Here is a 16,766-nt window from a genome sequence, read left to right on the forward strand (position 1 = left end):
ATGTTTTTCTGGAACTCTCTTGCTTTTTCGATTTCTTTTTCCTTAGGGAAGTTCTTGATCCCAGCCTCCTATACAGTGTTACAAACTTCAATCCATAGTTCATCACGCACTCTGTCTAGGAGCAGCTGTGAGGAGATACCCCACGCCCAGGGGCAAAGGAGAAACCCCAGTAAGATGGTAGGAGGGGCAAATTCGAGTTCAGAATCAAGTCCCATTCCTGCCAGAGACACTCAGAGGGCTCAAACAAACCTTGTCCACTCCAGGACCCAGGAACCCCACAGAGACTAGACAGAACTGTGTTTGAGCATCTCCTGTGACAGTTCAGGTCAGGAGTGGACTCCCACAGGGACAGGAGCTCTGGGTGTAGCAGACTTGCGTATGGCATAAGCCCTCTTGGAGGAGGTCTCCATTAACCTCACCACAGAGCTGCCAGAACATACACAGGGCTGGGAAATAGACTCTTGGAGGGCACAAACAGAACCTTGTGTGCACCAGGACCCAGGAGAAAGGAGCAGTGATCCCACAAGAAACTGACCCAGACTTGCCTGTGAGTGTCCAGGAATGTCCAGTGGAGGCATGGGTTGGTGGTTGCCTGCTCCAGGGTTGGGGGCACTGAGTGTAGCAGTACATGCGTGGGATTTTTTGAAAGAGGTCACTGTTACCTTCCTCACCTCCACCATAGTTTAGTGAAGTCGCTCAGTCGTGTCCGCCTCTTTGCGACCCCGTGGACTGTAGCCCACCAGGCTCCTCCGTCCATGGGATTCTCCAGGCAAGAATACTGGAGTGGGTTGCCATTTCCTTCTCTAGGGGATCTTCCCGACCCAGGGATCAAACCCAGGTCTCCCGCATTGCAGGCAGACATTTTAACCTCTGAACCACCAGGGAAGCCCACATAGCAGGGAGGGAACACAGTGCCACCCATCAACAGTAAATTGGATTAAAGATTTACTGAGCATGGCCCTGCTCATCAGAGCAAGACCCAGTTTTCCCCTCAGTCAGTCTCTCCCATCAGGAAGCTTCCGTAAGCCTATTAGCCTACTCCATCAGAGGTCAGACAGACTGAAAAACCACAATCACAGAAAACTAACCAGTCTAATCACATGTACCACAGCCTTGTTTTACACAATGAAACTATGAACCATGACATGTAGGGCCACCCAAGACGAACGGGTCGTGGTAGAGAGTTCTGACAAAATGTGGTCGCCTGGAGAAAGGAATGGCAAACCACTTCTGTGTTCTTGCTTTGAGAACCCCATGAACAGTATGAAAAGGCAAAAAGATAAGACCCTGAAAGATGAACTCCCCAGGTCGGTAGGTGCCCAGGATGCTACTGGAGATCAGTGACAAAATAATTCCAGAAAGAATGAAGAGATGGAGCCAAAGCAAAAATAACACTCAGTTGTGGATATGACTGGTGATGGACACAAGGTCCGATGCTGTAAAGAGTAGTATTGTGTCGGATCCTGAAATGTTAGTTCCATGAATCAAAGCATATTGGAAGTGGTCAAACAGGAGATGGCAAGAGTGAATGTTGACATTTTAGGAATCAGCAAACTGAAATATACTGTAATGGGTGAATTTAACTCAGATGACCATTATATCTACTACTGTGGGCAAGAATCCCTTAGAAGAAATGGAGTAGACATCGTAGTCAACAAAAAGAGTCTGAAATGCAGTGCTGGGATGCAATCTCAAAAACAACAGAATGATCTCTGTTCATTTCCACGGGAAACCATTCAATATCATGGTAATCCAAGTCTATGCCCCGACCAGTAATGCTGAACAAGCTGAAGTTCAGTGGTTCTGTGAAGACCTACAAGACCTTCTAGAACTAATACCCAGAAAAGATGTCCTTTTCATTATAGGGGACTGGAATGCAAAAGTAGGAAGTTAAGAAACACCTGGAGTAACGGGCAAATTTGACCTTGGAGTACAGAATGAAGCAGGGCAAAGGTTAATAGAGTTTTGCCAAGAGAACCCACTGGTGATAGCAACCACCCTCTTCCAACAACACAAGAGAAGACTCTACACATGGACATTGTCAGATGGTCAACACCAAAATCAGACTGATTATATTCTTTGCAGCCTAAGATGGAGAAGTCTCTATACAGTCAGCAAAAGCAAGATTGGGAGCTGACTGTGGCTCAGATCATGAACTTCTTTGTTGCCAAATTCAGACTTAAATTGAAGAAAGTGGGGAAAACCACTAGACCATTCAGGTATGGCCTAAATCAAATCCCTTATGATTATACAGTGGAAGTGAGAAATAGATTCGAGGGACTAGATCTGATAGAGTGCCTGATGAACTAGCTCATTTTTGATACAGTGTAAAAGTATGATCTTCTTGCCAAAGTGATTAGCATGCCATGAATACCGGTTATTGATTTTTCCAGGAGTATCTCTTAATCTATTTTATTTGTTAAAGAAAGATGTTATTGCATGTACATGGAAATAGATGTTCCATGGAGAGATGCCAGTTTCAGTTGATGCTTTGTGTCTCGCCTGCCACCCCAACTTCAAACAAAAACTAAATATTAATGTATATGTTGCTAGATTTAACTCCTAGTTATAGGATATACAGAAAATAGAAGATCATTCTGTGTGACTGAATCCTTATGGTATCATTTTAGTCCAGAATGTGGGAAATTCATATGCCAAATGACTCAGTTTATTCAACAATTAAATGGCATATAATACACACAAGTAGACCTAAAAATACAATTTTAAAATATCAGATATAAAAACTCTATTAATGGATATATATTTAGTGAAGAAAATATACTTTAGACTGTTGAAGAGACTGCTAGTGAATTATTATGAGTAAACCTGTCATTCTGTTGCTTTAATCTCCTTACTTCCTAACATTTCATCCTTGACGTAAAAATGTGGGTCAAATTCATAGTTTCAATGTAAATATAAATTAAATATACTTTTCTTTGAAAGTTAATGTCAAGTATCCTTGACATTCACTTTTCAATCTTATACATAAACTTCTGTTAATAGTAACGTATTAAGGGGTAATACAAGATAGCAGATAACTATGAAGCTGAAACTCCAATACTTTGGCCACCTCATGCAAAGAGTTGAATCATTGGAAAAAACCCTGATGCTGGGAGGGATTGGGGGCAGGAGGAGAAGGGGACGACAGAGGATGAGATGGCTGGATGGCATCACCGACTCGATGGACATGAGTTTGAGTAAACTCCGGGAGTTGGTGGTGGACAGGGAGGCCTGGCGTGCTGCGATTCATGGGGTCACAAACGGACATGACTGAGCGACTGAACTGAAGTGATGTCACCAGTTCTGTCGGAGACTTTTAGTGATATAATGCACTGTCATGTATTTTGCCAGTATTTTTTCTAATGGATAATGCAGCAAAAAGAAAAGAAATATGTTTTCAATTTCTGTAAGCTTATTATGTTTCTGATGCACTTAAAATCAGTGGTCCCCAACCTTTTTGGTACCAGTGACTGATTTCATCAAAGGCAATTTTCTCATGCACCAGAGGTGAAGGGGAATGGTTTTACAAGGGTTCATATATTGTGCCCTTCATTTGTATTATTATTACTTCATCTCTACCTCATTTCATCAGGCATTAGATCCCAGAGGTTAGGGACCCTGGCTTTAAATAACACTGGTCATGCTGAAATAGTTGAGTGGAAGATTTGGATTTAGTAAGCAAACCAGGAGAGTTTCAGCTGTTTGGGTCTATACAAACATCACTGCCTCTCACAAGCCTTCTTTGACCCTCTGTTTCCCTCTGTCATTTTACATGGTTCAGTGTTCCCTGTACTGCCCTTTATTAATGTTTAACACTCTCTAAGTGAATATTTTAATCATTTTCTGCAAGCTATGTATTCTCTAGTTCTTATTCACAGTCCAGTGAATGATACAGTATGACTTTTTAGTGACTCCTTCAGCTATTCCTTTCTCCCTTAGGCTTTTGTCCACCTTATAAGAGTTGTGTTGTTTTGAAAAATGTAAATTTTTTAGGGAAACAGTAGTGACAAAATTGGTTGAGACATCAATTTACTGTGTTGTACAATTTAGATAGCAGACCTTCTCAGCTTTCGTAATTATACTTCCAACTCTAGTACTCTCATGAGATTTCTTGTATAAGAGAGATAACTGTGTCAAAACGTGTATATTAACTAAGAATTTGTCTCTGAAACTTGTTTATTTGCCAATTTAGCATTCTTTCTTACTGGAAAAGCATCTATAAGGGTAGTTTGCAAAACATTTAATTAAATTAATTAACAGAAAACAATTTAAATTTCACCTGGCAGGAAAGGAATTCAAAACAAAAACTTAAGTCCAGATATTAAATTAAAGGTACAGTAACTGTGAGGATCAATAAAGTATGGAAGTTTTCCACAGAAATGAATATAATTATTCTTTTATACTGTGGGGGAAAAAAAGAAAGAGATACAGCAAAGGATTAATTGCCACAGAATTATTCTTTTCTAGTTTTTTTCTTTCTTTTAAGTCTGCAGGTAAAGTGTGTTCTGGTCTTCCCAGTTGGCTCAATGGTAAAAAATCCACCTCTAAGCAGGAGACATTGGTTTGATCCCTGGGTCAGGAAGATCCCTTAGAGAAGGAAATGGCAACCCACTCCAGTATTCTTGTCTGGGAAATCCCATGCACAGAGGAGCCTGGCAGACTGCAGTTCATTGGGTCACAATCAAAAGTCAGGCATGACTTACTGACTAAATATCAACAACAGTGTGTATTCTGATTTCATTTTTAGTTGTTCAAGACCCCAGTACTAGAGCTAATAGAAATTAGTCTCTCATATTATTGTCTTTATACCTTTCCTCTTGTCTTACTAAGTTTTTTGCTCCCCCAGTTTAATCTTTGCTTTGGAAACGTCCACAAACACCTGCAGCTAAATGTTATCTTTTGAAATGGAGTGAGGCCTATGGAAGTAGATCAAGGCGTTAAAAATAAATTTAGTATGAAAATCAAGGACTGAAAGACTCTTACATGAGAAAATATCTGTGTATCAAAAGATATACTGTAATCAAACCAGGAAATATTTAGAAGTATACTGAATTTTCATTTCCTACTTCATATACTTAAATAGAATGTTAGTTCCTGGAAAGCAAGAAAGCATTCTCTGATAATGAGAGAATATGCCATGGATCGTGGAAGAACTGAAACTTTACTGGAACTTGAAAGAATAATCATTGTACATAGTCAGAGTTGAATGAGGACACCACTGTATGTGTAGGAATGATCACAGACATGTAGTCTGTATAGTTGAGATATTTGGACTAAAGAACTCATTCACGGACTAAACTAGAAGAAAATTGATTATGGCTTAATTGGTAAAGGCCTTTAATAATAATAAAACTAATAGTTGTGGTTGCACAATCACTATTTCCAACTCCTTGAGACCCCGTGGACTGCAGCACACCAGGCTTCCCTGCCCTTCTTTATCTCCTGGAGTTTGCTTAGACTCATTTCTATTGTGTCAATGATGCCATCCAACCATCTCATCCTCTGTCCTCTCCTTGTCCTCCTGCCTTCAATCTTCCCCAGCACCAAGATCTTTTCTAGTGTGTCAGCTCTTTGCATCAGGTGGCCAAAGTATTGGAGCTTCAGCTTCAGCATTAGTCCTTCCAATGAATATTCAGGGTTGATTTCCTTTAGGATGGACTGGTTGGATCTCCTTGCAGTCCAAGGGACTCTCAAGAGTCTTCTCCAGCCCCACAGTTAGAAAGCATCATTTCTTTGGTGCTCAACCTTCTTTATGGTCCAACTCTCATATCCATACATGACTACTAGAAAAACCATACCTTTAACTATGCAGATCTTTTTTTGCAAAGAGGTGTCTCTTCTTTTTAATATGCTATTTAGGTTTAGTCATATCTTTTCTTCCAAGGAGCAAACATCTTTTAATTTCCTGGCTACAGTCACTGTCTGCAGTGATTTTGGTGCCCATGAAAATAAAATTTGTCACTTTCCACTTTTCCCCCATCTAGTTCCCATGAAGTGATAGGACCAGTTACCATGATCTTAGTTTTTGACTTTTGAGTTTTAAGCCAGCTTTTTCACTGTCGTCTTTCACCCTCATCTTGAACAGTATAAAAACTAGTAATATTGGTTATCTTTTGCCATGTAACAAGAAGCAATAAAGACACCCATATTCAAGAAAAGAGGCATGTGCCTCCACAATAGGGAACAGTGACAAAATCTATGGAAATTCTAAGACCACCATCAAAAAATTCTACTCTGTAATCTATGATTACATAATATTATTACATGTAGAGAATGGTTAGTAGGGTGCTATCACCAAGCAAAGTAGGTTAGCACTTCAAAACCCAAATTGGAGAAAAATCACCAAGGGACTTTTGTTAGTGGTGAAATGAGCTATCTTATCACACACATTTAAATTGAAGTTGGAGGGGTCAGATGAGCATCTGAAGTAGACAGGTACTGGGATTCCAAGAAGAAAAGCTGAATCAAAATGTTGGCAGTGCATACAGAGGAGAACTGTCTTCCAGAATCATGAGCTTTGGGGAGTCTAATAAGTGAGCCAGAATGGTGTTAGAATATGTATACATATAGCTGATTCAGTTTGCTCTCATCAGGAAATAGCACAACTTTGTAAAACAACTATACTCAAACAAAAAATACTTTTTTAAAAGAAAACATTAAAGATTAGGGTTAGACATAGATATGGTTATAAAAAAGATTTTGAACACTGCTTTCAGTTTTTCCCATTGAAATAAAGCTAAGCCTTTATATTCTCTAGCCTTGGAAATCACCCACCCATAAGCTCAATTCCAATAGTAAGGATAATACCAATAGTCATGAGTGGAAGAATGATTGAGCTATATATTATGAATTACCATACTTAATAGTCACTAAAGTTTGTTTGTAATATTTATTTATTTATTCATTTATTTTTGTCTGCATCAGGTCTTAGTTGCTGCTCATGGGATCTTTCATTGTAGTGCATGGGCTTCTCTCCAGTTGAGGCTCACAGACTCAATAGTTGGGATGCATGGGTTTACTTGCTCCATGGCACGTGGGATCCAGCTCCCAGATTAGGGATCCAATGCATGTCCCCTGCAATGGAAGGCAGATTCTTAAACACTGGATCATGAGAGAAGTCCCATAATTACTATAGTTTTAGTCACAATGCTCTACCTATTCATTTTCTCCTTTGCCTGCTTCCCTGAGATGGTGCAGTTAAAAGAAAAAAGAAAACTCAGCCCAGTTTGGGTTTGTTTTGGTTTTTATTTTTATTTTAGGATTAGTCTTTACAAAAGTAACTCAACAGGGAGTAAGTGTAATAGATCTCTGGGAGTGACTGCTTGGTACGACTGGGAGAGCTAAAATGGGTATTTTGTGTTTATGTTTTGTTTTTGGATGGGGAGCTATTTTGTTGTTTGTTTGTTTTGTTTTTGATTTACTCCAGTAGAACCAAAGTATATGAACTTGTAGTTCTCAGAGGTGGAAATTTATATGAAATAGTAGAACACGATGTCAGGCAGGGATTTAAAGCACTATATAGAGAAATCTGTTAATATCTAATTAAGGTGAAGATGTGTATTCATTCTCACGCAGTAAATTCTACTTCTAAGTGTAACAGCACTGTCTCACAGACTTTATTGACTATGGTTTAGTCCCTAACTCGTGTCTGACTCTTGCGACCCCATGGACTGTAGCCTTCCAGGCCCCTCTGTCCATGGGATTTTCTAGGCAGGAATACTGGAGTGGGTTGCCATTTCCTTCCCCAGAGGATCTTCCAAACCCAGGAATTGAACCTGTGTCTCCTGGATTGTAGGCAGATTCCTGCATTGACCATGTCCTACATCAAGTACACAGATGTTCCAAGAAAAAATACTTCCTTGCCTCACCCCATGTGAAGCACTTCAGTGTTTTCTGTGCTGAACACTTGTGGTTGTTGCTCATAATGTGCTGATAGGTAATAATGCCCTGAAGAACACTGCCCTAGGGGAATCCTTACACATGTGCATGAGGAGACATGTAAGAAAATGCTTACGGCACTCATTGTTAATAAAACCAAAAACTGGGAAACAACCGGGGTCTGCTACTGAGATAATATATAAGTAATTTGTAATTTATTTGTAGAAAAGATCACTGAACATCAGTTAAAGTTAATATATTGGAGTTGAAGCTATATGAATCAGTATATATAAATTGTAAAACCTGACTTGTGAAAAAACCAAGTTGGAGACAATATCTACAAGATATAATGTATGTAAAGTTTCAAAATATGTAATATGAAGTTAAAGTTTAATAACTTTGTAGTGTCTGAAATGTTTCATATTCAGAAAAAAATAAATGTTTCATATTTAGAAAATGCCCTTGATCTATTACATTCAGTATTTTACAGGTCAGGGAACATTCTTTTACAGCTGTTAAGCTGCTTTTTTTTTTTTTGTTAAGCTGCTTTTTATATTATCTTGTCTAGATGTGAATGTCTAGATTGATGATAATTAGAAGATTATAGTAATGAACATTTATGGAAGGTTTTAGTAGATGCAGAACACAATTCTGGGCTTCTCAGGTGGCGCTAGTGGTAAAGAACCCACCTGCCAATGCATGAGACATAAGAGACATGGGTTCGATCCCTGGGTTGGAAAGATCCTCTGCAGGAGGGCATGGCAAGCCACTCCAGTATTTTTGCCTTGAGAATCCCCGTGGACAGAGGAGCCTGGCAGGCTGTAATCCCCAGGATCACAACGAGTCGTACACAACTGAAGTGACTGAGCACACATGCATGCAAACACATTTTTAAATATTTTATTTTACTCTCAGACCTTCTCACAGGTACACCTTCTCACAGTACAAATGAGGTCTAGATTCCATTATTCTTGTTTTACCAATGAGGAAATTAAGAAAGAGGGAAGTAACTTGCAGCTAGTAAATAGCAGAGTTAGGATTTATACTCAAGATGTCTAGCTCCAAAGTCTGTATCATTAGCCTTCGTGCTATAGAGAAAAAGGTATTAACAACAGCAACCACAGCAAAAATGTAGGAAGACCTTAACTGTAATTGGTAGTGTACTTTTGAGAGAGAGTGTTTCATATTTTTATTTTTTAAACAATGACATGGACTTAGAAGGAACTAAAATTTATTAGAGCAGAGAATTAAATATTAGAATACTAGCACTCATAGCAAAAGAGAAACCAAGAAAAGCACCTTGATAGATCATTGCCTTGTGTAAATTGGAGAATTAAAAATTACCTAAAGTTTTTAACTATGTATTCATGTATGGAAGCTCAGAAACCTTTAAGATTGATCTACAAAAGAAAGTTAGGATTTACCATATTGTATAATTTGGGAGTGTTTTTAGCCAGAATTATTAACCTGTTGAAAGATAAGGTAAAAAGTTAATGTCGTGTTTGTTTGTGGTGCACAGATTTTAGAGTAGAAGTAATCCCAAGAGGGTTGTGGTGGATGCTGATGGTGAGGTGAAAAGTTGTCTGGGCACAGAGCCAGAGACCTTGACTTTTGCAGTTTTTTCTCCTACAACTTCATAATGTAATCACCAGGATTGTTGTGTTGTGACTAAACATGAATTAAGATCCTGGGTTTTGTAAGCTATATTTTCAAGGGCTTCCCGAGTGGCACAGTAATAAAAAATCTGCCTACCAGTGCAGGAGACACAGGTTTGATTTCTGGGTCAGGAAGATAGCCTGTTGAAGGAAATAGCAACCCACTCCTGTATTCTTGCCTGGAAAATTCCATGGACAGAGGAGTCTGGTGAGTTATACAGTCCATAGGATCACAGAGTCAGATGCAACTGAACACAAATGCTCATACATTTTCAAATAATACAGACCTCTAAAATTTTGCCTCATAAATACTAATTTGTTGTACATTAAAATTATTTTCATTTAATTCTTTAGATGTGTACTAGCTTATAACTCACAGTTATTTAGAGAAACAGTTTTTGAATTCTACTTTATTCTCTATTTGGATATTGATACTCTAGTTCCTTAGAAGTTTTAACGTATTTAATGATCCCATAATTGTGAGGTTTTCAGAAAGCTGCAAATGCCATTTCCAAGTCTGTTGAAAATACAGCACTTGAGTCAAAATAAGATGATTTCCAGAAACTTTTTTTTTTTTTTTCCGGTTTGTTACTGGTAGTTTTTATAGAAGTCATATAAAAAATAGAAGATACTCCAGTTGGAGACCTTTGAGAGTGCATGTATACATAACAGTATTTGGATTGTGCCAAGTTGCTTCAGTTGTGTCCAACTCTTTGTGACCCTGTGGATTATACCCCACCAGGCTTCTCTGCCCGTGGGATTCTCCAGGCAAAAATACTGAAGTGGTTGCCATTTCCTTCTCCAGTGGATCTTCGCAACCGAGCGATCGAACCTGCATCTCTTATGTCTCCTTCATTGGCAGGCGGGTTCTTTAACACTAGCACCACCTGGGGAGCCCAGTATTTGGATAATACTGTTTTTATTGTTTGCTGAAAATAAGTACAAAGTCCATTCTACCTTTGAATGTTAGTCAGAGGTTTTTCTTTCTTTGTTTTTTCTTTTGTTTTTTCCTCCTCTAGTGATGCTATTGCTGAAATTAGAGCCATTTGTATTGAAGAAATTGGAGTATGGATGAAAATGTATAGTGATGCCTTTTTGAATGACAGTTACCTAAAATATGTTGGCTGGACTCTTCATGACAGGGTAAGTTACTCTGTTCTCAGCTTTGGTAGAAGGTATGCTTTGTGCAATTATTAATGATAAAAAGCTTGAAATTAAGATGGCATTTGTTGGTTTTTTTTTTCCAAAAAGTGTAATAATAATGAAATTTGAGATGATATAGCTAAATACTGTTTACTTGTGGCCATGATGAAACTTGAGACATCAGCATGTGTCTCAAAACTCTTGTCTTAGTTGTAATGCTGTCTTAAACCACGGTTGACAGCCTGGCACATCTAAATTTAAGAGGATGTAGTATTTTAAGAAGCTAATTGCAGTTACGATTACAATCTTTTTCTAGTTAATAATCAAAAGGGATTCCTTGTTTCTCTTAATACATAGAAAGTAAATAAGCTTTCTTATTTTGATTCTCAAGGGTCATATCCATAGTAGAACTTTTATCAGAGGTGAATAGATTTGTTGGATTTTAGAATATTTGATCTTAAACTCTGTCTATACTTCCACTCTCTTATAAAAAGCTCTGACATAAAAGGAATCCCACAGTATTGAATATTGGATATGTAATCCTTAAAATAACAAAGGATAGGAATGAGAAATCACTGGAATTTTTATATTGAATAGCCTAGATTCCTATAACTTGAACTGCCAGATTTTCACAGAAAAAACTAAATCTCACAACAGTTTGTTTTAAAAGTTGCTATATTCCATTATTTGAATTGTTGCAAGTATCATAGGTATTAAAAAACATTTCAAATTTCTGTTTGTTTATTTATTTTTGGCTGTGCTTCGTCTTCATTGTTGTGCCAGCTTTTCTCTAGTTGTGGCAAGCTTGAGCTACATTCTGGTTGTGGTATGTAGGCTTTTCAATGTTGTGGCTTCTCTTTTTGAGGAGCACAGGCTCTAGGGAATGTGGGCTTCAGGAGTGCACTGTCTGAGCTCTAGAGCACAGGCTCAGGAGTTGTGGCACATGGGCTTAGTTGTTCCATGGCACGTGGGATCTTCCTAGATCAGGGATTTGAACCCTTATCTCCTGCATTGGCAGATGGATTCCTTACCACTGGGCCACAAGGGAAGCCCAACATTTTATCTTTTTAAGTGCAATTTTATTTTTAGACTTTTAGGGTAATTTTGGTAATATTCTTTGACTTTCTTTTTTATGCTATTTTAAAAAATTTGTTAATTGGAGGATAATGGCTTTACAATGTTGTGTTGGTTTCTGCCATATAACAACGTGAATCAGAAATAATTTTATACATTTACCCTCCCTCTTGAGCATCCTTCTCTGCTTACATCCAACCTCTCTAGGTCATCACAGAGAGCCAGGCTGGGCTCCCTGTGTTACATAGCAGCTTTCCACTAGTTATCCATGATAGTATAGGCTTTCACATCAGGAAGCTTCCATAAGCCTCTTATCCTCATTCACCAGAGGGCAGACAGAATGAAATATACAGTAACAGAAAACTAACCAATCTAATCGCATGGGCTACAGCCTTGTCTAACTCAATGAAACTATGAGCCATTCTGTGTAGGGCCACCCAAGACAGATGAGTCATGGTGGAGAGTTACGACAAAACGTGGTCGACTGAAGAAGGGAATGGCAAGCCCCTTCCGTATTCTTGCCTTCAGAACCCCATGAACAGTATGAAAAGGCAAAAAGATAGGAACCTGAAAGATGAACTCCCCAGGTCGGTGGGTGCCCAATATGCTACTGGAGATCAGTGGCAAAATAACTCCAGAAAGAATGAAGAGACGGAGTCAAAGCGAATACAGTACCCAGTTCTGGGTGTGACTAGTGATGGAAGTAAAGTCTAATTCTGTAAAGAACAATGTTGCATAGGAACCTGGAATGTTAGGTCCATGAATCAACATAAATTGGAAGTGGTCAAACAGGAGATGGCAAAAGTGAACATTGACATTTTAGGAATCGGTGAACTAAAATGGACTGGAATGGGCGAATTTAATTCAGATGACCATTATCTCTACTACTTTAGGCAAGAATCCCTTAGAAGAAATGGAGTAGCCCTCATAGTCAACAAAAGAGGCCAAACTGCGGTACTTGGGTACAGTCTCAAAAATGACACACTGATGTGTGTTGGTTTCCATGGCAAACCATTCAGTATCACAGTAATCCAAGTCTCTGCCTGAACCAGTAATGCTGAAGCTGAAGTTGAATGGTTTCTTTGAAGACCTACAACACCTTCTAAAGCTAACACCAAAAGAAGATTCCTTTTCATCATAGGGGACTAGAATGCAAAAATAGAAAGGCACAAGATACCTGAAGTTTGGCCTTGAAGTACAAAATGAAACAGGGCAAAGGCTTACAGAATTTTGCCAAGAGAACACAAACACCCTCTTCCAACAACACAAGAGACGATTCTACACATGGGCATCACCAGATGGTCAACATCAAAATCAGATTGATTATATTCTTTGCAGCCAAAGATGGAGAAGCTCTATACAGTCAGCAAAAACAAGACCAGGAGCTGACTGTGGCTCAGATCATGAGCTCCTTATTGCAAAATTAAATTGAAGAAAGTAGGGAAAACCACTAGACCATTCAGGTATGACCTAAATCAAATCTTTTACAATTATACAGTGGAAAAGACAAACAGATTCAAGAGATCAGACCTGATAGAGTTCCAGAAGAACTATGGACGGAGGTTTGTGACATTGTACAAGAGGCAGTGATCAAGACCACCCCCAAGAGAAAGAAATGCAAAAGGGCAGAAAGGTTGTCTGAGGAGGTCTTACAAATAGCTGAGGAAAAAGAGAAGTGAAAGGCAAAGGAGAAAAGGAAAGATATACCCATTTGAATACAGAGTTCCAAGGAAAGCATGGAGAGATAAGAAGCCTTCCTCAGTGATCAATGCAAAGAAATAGAGGAAAACAGTAGAATGGGAAATACAGAGGTGTCTTGAAGAAAATTAGAGATACCAAGGGAACATTTCATGCAAAGATGGGCTCAATAGAGGACAGAAACAGTATGGACCTAACAGAAGCAGAATCTATTAGGAAAACGTGGCAAGAATACACAGAAGAATTAGACAAAAAAGATCTTCATGACCCAGATAACCACAATGGTGTGATCACTCAACTAAGCCAGACATTCTAGAATGTGAAGTCAAGTGGGCCTTAGGAAGTATCATTAATAAAACTTGAGGAGGTAATGGAATTCTAGCTGAGCTATTTCAAATCCTAAAAGATGACGCTGTGAAAGTGCTGCACTCAATATGCCAGCAAATCTGGAAAACTGAGTAGTGGCCACAGGACTGGAAAAGTTCAGTTTTCTTTTCCGTCCCAAAGAAAGGCAGTGCCAAAGAATGTTCAAAGTGCTACACAACTGCACTCATCTCACATGCTAGCAAAATAATGCTCAAAATTCTCCAGACAAGGATTCAACAGTACCTGAACAAAGAACTTCCAGATATTCAAGCTGAATTTAGAAAAGGCAGAGGAGCCGGAGATCAAATTGCCAACATCCACTGGATCATTGAAAAAGCAAGAGAGTTCCAGAAAAACATCTGGAACATCTGCTTTATTGACTACACCAAAGACTTTGACTGTGTGAATCACAACAAACTGTGGAAAATTCTTAAAGAGATGGGAATACCAGGCCACCTTACCTGCCTCATGAAATCTGTATGCAGGTCAAGAAGCAACACTTAGAACCGGACATAGAACAGACTGGTTCCAAACTGGGAAAGGAGTATATCAAGGCTGTCTAATGTCACCCTGCTTATTTAACTTACATGCAGAGTGCATCATGCAAAATGCCGGGCTGGATGAAGCACAAGCTGGCATCAAGATTGCCGGGAGAAATATCAGTAACCTCAGATATGCAGATGACACTACCCTTATGGCAGAAAGCAAGAAGGAACTGAAGAACCTCTTGATGAAAGTGGAAGAAGAGAGTGAAAAAGCTGGTTTAAAACTCAACATTCAAAAACCTAAGATCATGGCATACAATCCCATCACCTCACGGCAAGTAGTTGGGGAAACATTGGAAACAGTAAGGAACTTTATTCTTGGGCTCCAAAATCACTGGAAATATTGACTTCAGCCAGGAAATTAAAACTTGCTCTTTGGAAGAAAAGCTATGACCAACCTAGACAGCATATTAAGCAGAGACATTACTTTCTCAACAGAGATCCATCTACTTAAAGCTATAGTTTTTCCAGTAGTCATGTATGGATGTGAGAGTTGAACCATAAAGAAAGTTGAGTACCAAAGAATTGATCCTTTTAATCTGTGGTATTGGAGAAAACTCTTAAGAGTCCCATAGACTGCAAGGAGATCGAACCAGTCTATCCTAAAGGAAATCAGTCCTGAATATTCATTGAAAGGACTGAAGCTGAAGTTGAAGCTCCAGTTCTTGGGCCACCTGATGCAAAGAACTGACTCATTGGAGAAGACCCTGATGCTGGGCAAGATTGAAGGCAGGAGGAGAAGGGGATGATAGAGGATGACATGGTTGGGATGGCATCACCAAGTCGATGGACATGATGAGTTTGAGCAAGCTTCTCAAACTTGGTGATGGACAGGGAAGCCTGAGGTGCTGCTGTCCATGGGGTCTCAAAGGATCAGACACAACTGAGCAACTGAACTGAAAATATGTATATATATGTGAATGCTACTTTCTCCCTTCATCCTACCCTCTCTTTTCTCCATTGTGTCCACAATTAAGACATTTTCTATATGTTACCATTATTAGCCAGTAGGTCATTTTTAGTTTTTTATTTTTAGAGAGCTCAGGGCAATTTATTTTTTTAATAGGTTGGCAAGTTTAAAATTTGTTTTAATTGAAGAATAGTTAATTTATATTATCCAATCTCTGTAGCAAAGTGACTCAGTTATACAGATACATATATTCCTTTTTAAATATTCCTTTCCAATATGATTTATCACTGGATATTCAGTATAGTTTCCTGTGCTATATATTAGGACCTTGTTTTTTATCCATTCTGAATGTAATAGTTTGCATCTACCAACCCCAGCCTCCCAGTCCCTCTCTCTCCCTCTCCTTCTTCCCCATGGCAACCAGAAGTCTGTTCTATACGTCACTGAGTCTGTTTCTATTTTGTAGGTAGGTTCATTTGTAGCATATTTTAGATTCCACATTTAAGTTCTCATGATATTTGTCTTGCTCTTTCTGACTTAACTTCACTTAGTATGATGCATCCATGTTGCTGCAAGTGGCATTATTTCATTTTTTTATGGCTGACTACTATTTCATTGTTTATATTTACCACATCTTCTTAATCCATTCATCTGTCAGTGGACATTTATGTCGTTTCTATGTTTTGGCTATTGTGAACAGTGCTGCTGTGACTATAGGGGTACACATACCTTTTTGACTTACAGTTTTGTCCAGGTGTATTCCCAGCAGTGGGACTACTAGATCCTATAATAATTGTTTTTATCGTTTTCTAAGAAGCCTTTATTGTTTTCCATAGTAGCTGTACAAACTTTCCTTCCCCCCAGCAGTGTAGGAAAGTTCCCTTTTTGCCACATCCTCTCTAGCATTTATTACTTGTAGACTTTTTAATGATGACCACTCTGACCGGTGTGAGGTGGTACCTCATTGTAGTTTTCATTTGCATTTCTCAAATAATTTAGTTATGTTGAGCATCTTTTCATGTACCTAGTGGCCTTTTGTATGTCTTGTTTGGAGAAAGATCTATTAAGGTTGTCTACCCACATTTTGATTGGGTTATTTTGTTTTTTGTTGTTAAATTGTATTGAGTTGTTTGTATATTTTTGAGATTAAGCCCTTGTCTGTCACATCATTTGCAGATGCTTTCTCCCATTCCGTAGGTTTTTTCAGTGTTTTTTTTTTTTTAATGGTTTCCTTTGCTGTGCAGAAGTATATAAATTTGATTATGTCTCATTGGTTTATTTTTTATTTCTATTGTCTTGGGAAACTGATCTAAGAAAACATTGGTGTTTTGTCAGAGAGTGTTTTGCTTATGCTTTATGCTTATGCTTTTTTCTAGGAGTTTTATGGTGTCTTTTCTTATGTTTAGTCTTTAAGCTATTTCAAGTTTATTTTTGTGCATTGTGTGAGGATGTGTTCTAGCTTCATTGATTTATTGATACATGCAGGTCTCTAGTTTT

General features: G+C 38.6%; 1 protein-coding gene across 1 annotated transcript in view; it reads left to right on the forward strand.

Moving 5' to 3' along the window:
• STAG1 (stromal antigen 1) overlaps positions 1-16,766 on the forward strand; it is a 496,183-nt gene that overhangs the window by 353,645 nt on the left and 125,772 nt on the right. Inside the window, exon 10 of the mRNA XM_043474336.1 lies at positions 10,553-10,676. Coding sequence (XP_043330271.1) covers positions 10,553-10,676 — 124 coding nt within the window. The remainder of the gene's footprint in view (positions 1-10,552; positions 10,677-16,766) is intronic.

The sequence above is a fragment of the Cervus canadensis genome, chromosome 7, assembly GCF_019320065.1.
Source record: "Cervus canadensis isolate Bull #8, Minnesota chromosome 7, ASM1932006v1, whole genome shotgun sequence".
Lineage (NCBI taxonomy): Eukaryota > Metazoa > Chordata > Mammalia > Artiodactyla > Cervidae > Cervus > Cervus canadensis.